Here is a 9,683-nt window from a genome sequence, read left to right as displayed (position 1 = left end):
GGACCGGGGCCCGAGCCCGCGCCCCCTGCATCGGCAGGCGGACTCTCAACCACTGCGCCACCAGGGAAGCCCTCACCACTAACTTTAGAAAATTTTCACCACCCCTGAAATAAACTCCATTCCCATTAGCAGTCACTCCCATCATCCTCATACTCTGTAGCTCCTGTCAGCCACAAATTTATTTCTGTCTCTATGGACTTGCCTGTTCTGGACATTTCATGTAAATGGAATCATAATATGTGGCCTTCAATGTCTAGTTCTTTTACTTAGCATAATGTTTTCAAGGTTCATTCATGTTGTGCAATGAATCAGAACTTTATTCTTTTTAATGGATGAATTATATTCCATTGTATGGATATATCACATTTTGTTTATCCATTTGTTAGTTAATGGACATTTTGATTGTTTCTACTTTGGGGCTATTATGAATAATGCTGATACTAATATTCGTGTGCAAGTTTTTTTGTATGGACTTTTGTTTTCATTTCTCTTGAGTATATTCTTTGGAGTGGAATTGCTGGATCATATGGTAACTCTATGCTTAGTTTTTTTTTGCGGTATGTGGGCCTCTCACTGTTGTGGCCTCTCTCGTTGCGGAGCACAGGCTCCGGACTCACAGGCTCAGCGGCCATGACTCACGGGCCCAGCTGCTCCGCGGCATGTGGGATCTTCCCGGACCGGGGCACGAACCCGTGTCCCCTGCATCGGCAGGCAGACTCTCAACCACTGCGCCACCAGGGAAGCCCTATGCTTAGTTTTTTGAGGAACTGCCAGGTTATATTCCAAAGAGATGGTACCATTTTACATTCCCACCAGCAACGTAAGCGGGTTTTGATTTTTCCACATCCTCACTGACACGTCTTATTGTCTTTCTTTTTGATTATGGTGTGAGTGGTATCTCATTGTGTTTTTTGTTTTTGGGTTTTTTTTTGTCTGTTTGTTTGTTTTTGGCTGCACCTCATGGCACGTGGTATCTTAGTTCCCCAACCAGGGATCAAACCTGTGCCCCCTGCACTGGAAGCGTGGAGTCCTAACCACTGGACCGCCAGGGAAGTCCCTCATTGTGGTTTTGATTACTATTGTGTTTTCAGAGTTCTTTATGTATTTTAGATACTAGTCCTTTGTCAGAAGTCCAACTATTAATTTTTCATTTTGAGATTGGTTTTTGGTATCAAGTCTAAGAATTCTTTGCTTCAGCTTTGCCTTTTTTTTTTTTTTAAACTGAGCAGCAGCTTTTGTTCATATAGAAAGTCCTCATTAACCAGCCCCCAAAATCCAACTCTGTTGAGTAAGCCTCTATTAGTCCTTCCTCCCATGGATGACAGAGCCACTGGATGGCAAGTGAGGGGGATGGCGAAAGGAAGAAAGGGACCAGGTGTCTGGACAATCACATTCCTTCTCTTGGCGGCAACGAGAAAGCTTATTTTTCTGAACTCCTGCTCCTTATTCTGTTTCTCTTTCAGACCCTGGAGGAGGAGCTGTTTGGGAACAGTGAGGAGAGCCCAGCTTTCAAGGAGTTCTTAGATCTTCTGGGAGACACCATCACGCTGCAGGACTTCAAAGGGTGGGTTTTAGCCAAGTGATGGCTCTGCCCCTATTGATGAGGTCCTAGAGGAAGGGTGAGGACTGACTGCAGTTTCAGCGGGTGGCATGTGAGAGTTAACAACACGCACAAGGAACATGGGATTATTTTTCAGCAAATGATCAACATTCATTGATTGCATCTCGAAGGAATCGGTGGTACAGGGGATAATCCTGAATGGCAGATGGTCTGAAAGGCATTGACTTTTGCCCTTAGGATGCATGATGAAATCGTTCCACCTGAGATTTGCCTTCCTAATTACAGTTGGCTCAGACTGAGAGTAAAATGAATCCACCTTCCCTTCCAGGTGAGCAGGTCACTCACCTGCTAGGCATTCCGGAAAGAGGACCCTATGTAGTTTTGGGGGAAATGACCCATTTTAGATAAGACACAAAAAGAATGGTCAATTAAGAGTTTTGGTGCAAATACCGTAATCCCTCTGGAAGGAATCTATGCAACAGTGTATGGTTCTCTAAGCGGACAGAAAGAATATTGGGGCTATTTCTTGGAAAGCTCTGGCCTTTGATGTTCCTTGACAAAGGCAACACTTGGGGAGGGCCTTCGGACCTGGCCAGCCTGTTCTCTGCCTTGTGGCTGGCACACGGCTGAGCCCTCAGAGTTTCCCACCTCAGCAGCCGCATTACCGGGATGTCCTAACATGTGTGAATGCACTAGCTCTGTGTCTGGCATGGAGTAGGTGCTTGATAATCACTTATTTCCTCTGCTCCCTTCTCTCCTCCTCTTCCTCCCCCTTCAAGGTCATCACTGCTGTCTGGAACCAGTCACACATGGGTCAAAATCCCATCTCTGCCACTAATTAGCTCTATGACTTTGAACAGGTGACTTAGCCTCTGCAAGCCTCAGTTTCCTTGTCTGTAAAAAGGGAGATAAAGATAGTACTGACCCCACAAGCTTGCTGGAGAATTGAAATAGATAATGCACGTGAAGCACTTATGCCAGTGCCACGCAGAGTCAGCACTGGTCGTCATTGTTATTGTTCTTATTATACCACCTTCCATTGGCTCTGAGATGCCATCCTTATAAGATATATCCTGATTTCAGAGAGGTTAAAATGGGAAAAAATGTTCCATCTTGCAACTGATGAAATAAAGTATATTAAAACCAGGAAGGACCCCAGAGGTCATGTAATCCTATCCCTTTATTTTCAAGAGAAAGGAAACTGAGGCCTGGAGAGATTAGGTGATATGCCCAAGGTCATGTGCTGACTTAGTGGCAGAAGCTGGTCTAGAACCTGTGTTTTCCGCCATGTGGGGCTGAGCACATGTCTGGCTTGTATTATAGTGCTTGGGGTTGGGGGCACCTGTTGTTCAGGATCTGTTTTATTTCATTTTCTTAAAGGAACATGTATCCCACTCTCCTTGCTGAAGATGAGCCACGGCTAGCAGCCATGTTTCTATAAGGGAAGTAGGGGCAGTTCTGGGAAGCCCACCCAGTTCCTTAGTATTTTTTTTTTTCCTGCCTGCAAGGAGGTGGCCAAAGAAGGGACCTCCTTGGATACCTCCCAGCGGGGTGCTGCTGTGGTGGGGTCTCCATATCCGGGACTGGCTGGGTAGAAGTCAAGCATTTGTCCCCTCTTCTCGCTGACTCCGGATACTCCTGTGGGGCTCACCACCATCCAAAAGGATGGACGGCTGCCCTGGCTCTGGGCTGAGGACCTGGACACAGCCTTGCGGAGAGCAAAGGCTTATGCCCAGCCTTGGGGGCCACTAGCAGCTGGGACGGCATTTGTCTGGGGTTGTGGATGGACGGACGACCTCTCTTCCCATGGAGTGGAGGGGACACAGCCAAGGCTTGGAATGGAGGTCCTGCCTTTGTCTTTGAAATAGTAATTTATGGTTAGAAGCCAGGGCTCATCTGCTCAGAAGATGAGCCTTATCTGCTTTCCCAGCATCATAGTCTCTCTGCCCTCAACTCTTCCACAACTTTTCTCATTCTCCTGCCCCCGTGTCCTTAGGGAAGGTTGTACCAAGTCGCCCACTTCCCTTCTCTCTCTTTCTCTCTCTTCCCCTGGCACTTTCCCGTTCCCCTGACAGTTTCCGAGGAGGCCTGGATGTGACCCATGGACAGACGGGGGTGGAATCAGTGTACACGATATTCCGGGACAGGGAGATCATGTTTCACGTCTCCACAAAGCTGCCGTTTACCGAGGGAGACACCCAGCAGGTAACCGGGTTCAGGATGGCTTCAGGAGCCTGGGGCGTGTGAGGTGAAAGCCTGCGTCTGGTCTCCCTGGAGAACCGAGGCCGCCTTCCCCATTTTCATAATCAAGAAGCCTGTCTGTTCAACTTTGTTCCTTTTATCAAAACCTGAACTACTGTGTTATTCCACCAAGGCCGCAGGTCAGCAGCCTGTGTGGGAGGCGGGACAGTTTCCCCATCAGTCCCACTGTGACTGATGGGGAAACAGTGGTTAAAAGACTGTCTCCCAGGTGATCAGGGGCAGAGCTGTGAGCAGAGCCCAGGTGCCCTGATCGTGTAGGCTGGTGATAAAGAGTACATGATGGGGTCTGCAGGTGGTGGCTTGAAGCCAGCTCTGCCACTGAGGGGTATGTGACTCTGGGCAAGCTGGTAATCTTGTGTCCTCATTTGCCTCATCTGTAGAATGGAGTTAACACCACGTACATTAGAGGGTTGTGGTGGGGATCACATAAGGTTCTGATTGTAGGGCTCAGTACGATGCCTGGCTTGTGGCAGGCTTCCTACCTCATGACTGTTCACTGTCCAGGACACTCTTCCTGGCCCAGAGACGTCAAGCTGGTTATTGCATGTGACTCCCTCACACCCGTCTCCAGCTTGTCTAGTCATACAGCCTTACCTCTTAGGACACCTGCCGTGGGCAGGAATCCAGCCTTTTCCTTGACTGGAGAACCCTGAATGAGACCTCTGCTTCCAGTGTATTCCTCCTTTCCCTCTCATTTGCTGCTTCTGACAGCTGCATGTCCCCGCGGAGGACCTGGCTTCTTTTTCTCATTGAGCCCTGAAACCAGCAGCTGGTCCCTGGCTGTGGTCCCATTTGCCCCGTCCCACTCTTTGTACCATTTCAGTCTCCAGGAAGATAAGGAAGGAAGCTAGGCCTTTCACCAAACCTGGACCCATTTGTTTCTGAGCAGGGAACCCAGGAGGGAGCACAGATGTAATATTGTAAACATAGTGCCTGGCTTCTTAGGAAAAAAGGAAATTGGCAAAGGAGACTGCAGTTTGGCTCTAAAATAACTACTGAATGTTTCAGAAACAAATAGGAGCAGGATTCCTTTTGTACCCAAAGTAGGTTTTCTCTCAGTGTTTTACCTTCAGCTCTTTTCCCTCACGACCCCCCTCACCCACTGCCCCAGCCTAAGACTGAGGACTGTTCTCTGCCTGGCTTGTTCTCAGTGTCACCTGTTAAGTGGGATGTGCACAGAGCTTGGCTCTCAGCAAGGACTGAATACATGTTAATTTCTCTTCCTAAGAAATGAGATGATGTGTGTGCCATAAGTGAGACAATTTGTAAAAGTGCCCAGCACAGGGCTTAGTATACAGCAGGTGCTCAGTAAGTGAGAAACTCAGTGGGAAACAGAGCTTACGTGCAGTAGGTGTTTAATAAAGGAACAAAGTGTAGGTAAGCACCTAGCCTGGATTTGGTATACAAGAGGGCCTTAACATTTGAAATCTTGCATGGGAACAGCCCAGTATGGTTCCTGGCACACAGTAGGTGCTTGGGGATTGAGATCACCTGTGACAGCACCTGGCAGAGCTTGGGATGCTGAATTGGGGTTGTGTTTCTCTCTCCCCCATGACCTCCACCAAGCCAAGTTGCCCGTATTTCTCTGAGCATGGTTCTTCTCCCTTCTGGTATAGGATTATCTGCCCCCTCCTTCCTGCTCATCCACATTTCCATCAAGTGCTCCCTTCTCTCCCAATCTCCTCTTCCAGGAAGCCCTCTCAGATTGCTACCAGGCCTCTGATTTTGCCCTCTTCTCCACCCCCATAGTGTCAGGCACTTTGTGGGTAGCGGCTGATTTAGCATTTGCTGACTGGTGGCTTTGTTAGTGTTCTCAGGTGGCTCCACCTGTGTTTGTGTCTCTCCCAGATCAATTACAAGCTCTCCCAGGGCAAAACCCGGCCTCACTTTTTTTTTTTTTTTTTTTTTGCGGTACGCGGACCTCTCGCTGTTATGGCCTCTCCCGTTGCGGAGCACAGGCTCCGGACGCGCAGGCTCAGCGGCCATGGCTCACGGGCCCAGCTGCTCCGCGGCATGTGGGATCTTCCCGGACCGGGGCACGAACCCGTGTCCCCTGCATCGGCAGGCGGACTCCCAACGACTGCGCCACCAGGGAAGCCCCCGGCCTCACTTTTTAACTAGTCTCCACGAGTCCTGAGTCAGGGCTGCCTCTACGTGATGTAGAGCTCAGTAAGAAGCTTGCCAGCCTCTCCCTGACAACGTAGGCATTTTCCTCATTTTTTTCCTTTTTAGTGGCTTCTAGAGATTGAAAGAGAAAGCTCCTTGGAGAGAGAGGTCTCAGCATTCCGGGGTTTATGTATAACGATAGAATAATGAGGAATTTCCTATATAGACCTATTCTGTTTTCAGGATGTTCCTAACTGGCTTATAACAATGGAACACTTTCTGATTAGCTCCAGAGAAAGAGACACATTGGGAATGACATTGTGGCCATCATCTTCCAAGAAGAAAACACACCGTTTGTCCCAGATATGATTGCCTCCAACTTCTTACATGCCTACATTGTTGTGCAGGCTGAGAACGCGGGCACAGAGACCCCATCCTACAAGGTAAGGAGAAAGTCCCGTCGGAGGAGGTGGTGGGCCCAGGCACCTCACCGCACTTCATGGAATCAGCGACACCAAGCAACACCATGTCTCAGTGGCTCCTCAGACCATCCTCCAAAACGTGATAGATTTCCCACGAGTTCTCGGGTTTCTGGGGTTTGCGAGCTAGGTTCTTGGAGAGCACCTTCTGAGGTCACCTCATCCATCTTGCTGCCTTCAGGTTCCCAGCCTCTAACTCAAGGGTTGAGAAGCACCCCGTGTCCCTACGTGGTATCTGGTAATGCCATTTGCTAGAGCGAGGCAGAGCCAGAGGAGAGCAGAAAAGAGAAAGTGGAGAGGACTGTCAGGAAAAGGGAAAGGAAGAACGCGGTAACAAACAAAGGGAAGGAAGGAAAGGGAGAGATGTTCATGGTGAGAAGGGTGGAGAGCAGGGTAGACCCTGGCCGCTGGGTGGGCCCCTCTGGTTTAGCCATTCTGGGCAAATGGTCTTAATTTGAAGACTCCCAGGGAGGTGGGGTTGTGAGCATCTGGGTCTAAACCTCCTGACCCATTAGTGGGCTTTCACACTGGCTCAGAATCTTCACGGATGTAGTTGAGCGTCAGCTGCCCTCACCCTGTCCCCTCCTGATGGCTGTGTCGCTAAACCTCCTTTGCTTCTCCATGAGGAACAATTCCAACCTCTTGGGTAACAGTTTCTCTGTATCACAGTGGTGTTGGGGGGCATGGGACCCAAGGGAGATAGACTGAGGCAGGGTTTTTAAAGTGGATGTTAGATAGGTTTTGTTACGTATTCCTTGTAGATAAGTGCAAACTGTGGAGTTCCCATGCCTCTTTGTGTTTTCTGGGGAGAGAAGCCATAGCTCAAATTCTCAGAGAACTCCCTGTTCCCCACAGTGTTAGGAACCACTTTTGTAAGGGAGAGGGAAAAGGAGCCTGGAAGAGGAAACCATAGGCCTGAAATTCAGTTTCCTATATAATAACTTAGGCCAGTGCTGGTCCCTGGGGTTCATGAGGCCATACCACCTCATAGCCATCTTTCCAGAACATCAATTTCGCTTGAGTATTTTGGGAAAGAAAAATGATGTTATATAATTGTTATATCAGCACAAACCCAGGTGTACGAAGTGCAAAATTCACATCAGCTTTAAAGCCAAATAGGAGGCTTCCAAAACAGAACAAAAAACCCCCACTGACTCTTGTTGAGGACAGCTGATTCCCTTATATGCCCACGTTCATCCTCCTCTGTCACTGAGCAGTCTTAGCTGAAAATTTGGAGAAGCCATGGTTTGGGTGTTTCCTTCAAGGCTTTCACCAATGGGGACATTCATTTCAAACAACTGGTTGATTAATTTGTTGGTGGAAGCAAGTGTCCTCATTCAGTGCCTACTGTGTGGGCACTTGGAAGTGACATAAAGAACCAGTTTCAGGGAAGGGACAGAAGAGGCTGTGATGTGAGGCAGTTCAGCCACTGGGTCACTCAAACAGCCACCTGGTTCTTTTAACAGCCAGCGGTGGCAGAGACGGATCCTCAGAGTAAAGCTGTGTGATAGGAGGGCTCCCAAGGCCTGCCAGGCAGTCATGTATGTACGTGTGGCTCATCTGCTGGGCCTCTGCCGGCAGAATGAGGCCTCTTGTGGACGTCTAGTATTTGCTTTTAGCTCCTGATAGGACATGGAGTTCAACTAACTGCCTCTTCACTTTCCAAGAGCTTTTGTAGAGTAGGAAAATACGAAAGAGAAAAATCAGAGATCCAAGAAAGCACCACCCCACCTCCAGCGTTGATGCCAGAAGTCTTTACCAAGTCTCCCTAGCCACCGTTTCTGGTCCAGGGGAAAGCACTGTCCTCAGAGAGGTGGTGAGAAGCAGAGCTCACAGGGAGAGTGGAGCTGTCCCTGTGATGTGGGACCTTGGGCTCTGCCTGCCAGGCAGGCATCGAAGCTGGAGGGCAAGACCTGTGAGTGGGGCTGGACTGGGGGGCAGAGGGCAGGGAGGGAGATCAGCCTTTCAAGGTGCTCCCCAGAGCTCTGTCCATCCACGGCCCCAGCAGCACCCCAGTGATGGGCAGGCTGAGGAGGACATGGTTAGATCCCTCAGGGGGGTCCAGGTGACACGGGACCTTAGCTGACCCCTGCGGGCTTAGGGGCTATGGCAAAGGAGGGTGAGATTTCCTTGGGGGCTGGGCAGTGCCCCAGGGGGCCCCCACTGGGGAGGACAAACAACAGGGGAGAAGGGGAAGGGGGTGAAGAGCAGGGGTGGGAATGTGCAGGAAAGTGTCCCAGACCGAGAGGCTCCGGAATCTGGGGTTCTGGTCCTGGCCCTGCCTCTGACTTCTGTGTGACCTTGGGCCAGTTCCTTCCCTCTCTGGGCTTCTGTTGCCTTCTGTGTGAAATGAGGAAATTGGAGTAGGCAGTCTCTGAGCTCTTTCCAGTTCTGACATGCTGAGGAGGGGAAGGAGGCGGAGTTGAGAAAGAGGGGTGTGTGTGTGTGTGTGTGTGTGTGTGTGTGTGTGTGTGTGGATTAGAAAGTGGTTTGGGGGAACTCTAGTATTTCAGGTGTACTTTATTAGGTGCAGGTCAGCAGGGAGAATAAAAAAAAAACATTGAGTGACAGTGGTTACCTCTTATTTGATCTGCGTTGGACACTGTGCTAGGCCCTTAAGAGCAGTCTTCTTGAATTCTCCCAAGCCTCTGGCCAGGCAGGCCTCCATTGGCCCTGTTTACAGGGGAGCAAATTGAGGCTGAGAGCTAAAGTTTCTTTTTTCTTTTCTTTTTTTTGCGATACGCGGGCCTCTCACTGTTGTGGCCTCTCCCGCTGCGGAGCGCAGGCTCCGGACGCGCAGGCTCAGTGGCCACGGCTCACGGGCCCAGCCGCCCCGCGGCGTGTGGGATCTTCCCAGACTGGGGCACGAACCCGTGTCCCCTGCATCGGCAGGCGGGCTCCCAACCACTGTGCCACCAGGGAAGCCCAGAGCTTAAGTTTCTTAAGACCTGAGGCCACAGAGCCCAGAAACAGTGGAGCCAGGGTCCTGTCCAGGTCTGACTGTGGTCTTCATCACAGAGCTGTCAGAGCAGGTGGGAACTTGGACCCACGATCTGGGGTGTGCATGAAACATCGCATCGAATTATGTTTCAGATGTGAATTTCATCCCCATCCTGCTAGCTTGGAAGGAAATTACAGCTGAGCCATCGCTAGGACCCTCTCCCCACCCTGTCTGAGCTCATCCTACCCTGACTCCTCAAGTTCTGCAAAGGTGTCAGGAATCTTACGCGAAGCAGACCCTGAAGGCGGGTTCCTGTCCAGGTGCCCTCTTTCCC

At 50.1% G+C, this 9,683-nt stretch overlaps 1 protein-coding gene across 1 annotated transcript in view; it reads left to right on the top strand.

Moving 5' to 3' along the window:
- RAP1GAP2 (RAP1 GTPase activating protein 2) overlaps nt 1-9,683 on the top strand; it is a 188,266-nt gene that overhangs the window by 153,159 nt on the left and 25,424 nt on the right. Inside the window, exons 12-14 of the mRNA XM_007454188.1 lie at nt 1,464-1,564; nt 3,637-3,766; nt 6,217-6,372. Of these exons, the coding sequence (XP_007454250.1) occupies nt 1,464-1,564; nt 3,637-3,766; nt 6,217-6,372 (387 nt within the window). The remainder of the gene's footprint in view (nt 1-1,463; nt 1,565-3,636; nt 3,767-6,216; nt 6,373-9,683) is intronic.

This window comes from Lipotes vexillifer, unplaced genomic scaffold (genome assembly GCF_000442215.2).
Source record: "Lipotes vexillifer unplaced genomic scaffold, Lipotes_vexillifer_v1.1 scaffold680, whole genome shotgun sequence".
Lineage (NCBI taxonomy): Eukaryota > Metazoa > Chordata > Mammalia > Artiodactyla > Lipotidae > Lipotes > Lipotes vexillifer.
The sequence above is the reverse complement of the archived record's forward strand: the minus strand, read 5'-3'. Positions and strand labels throughout refer to the sequence as shown.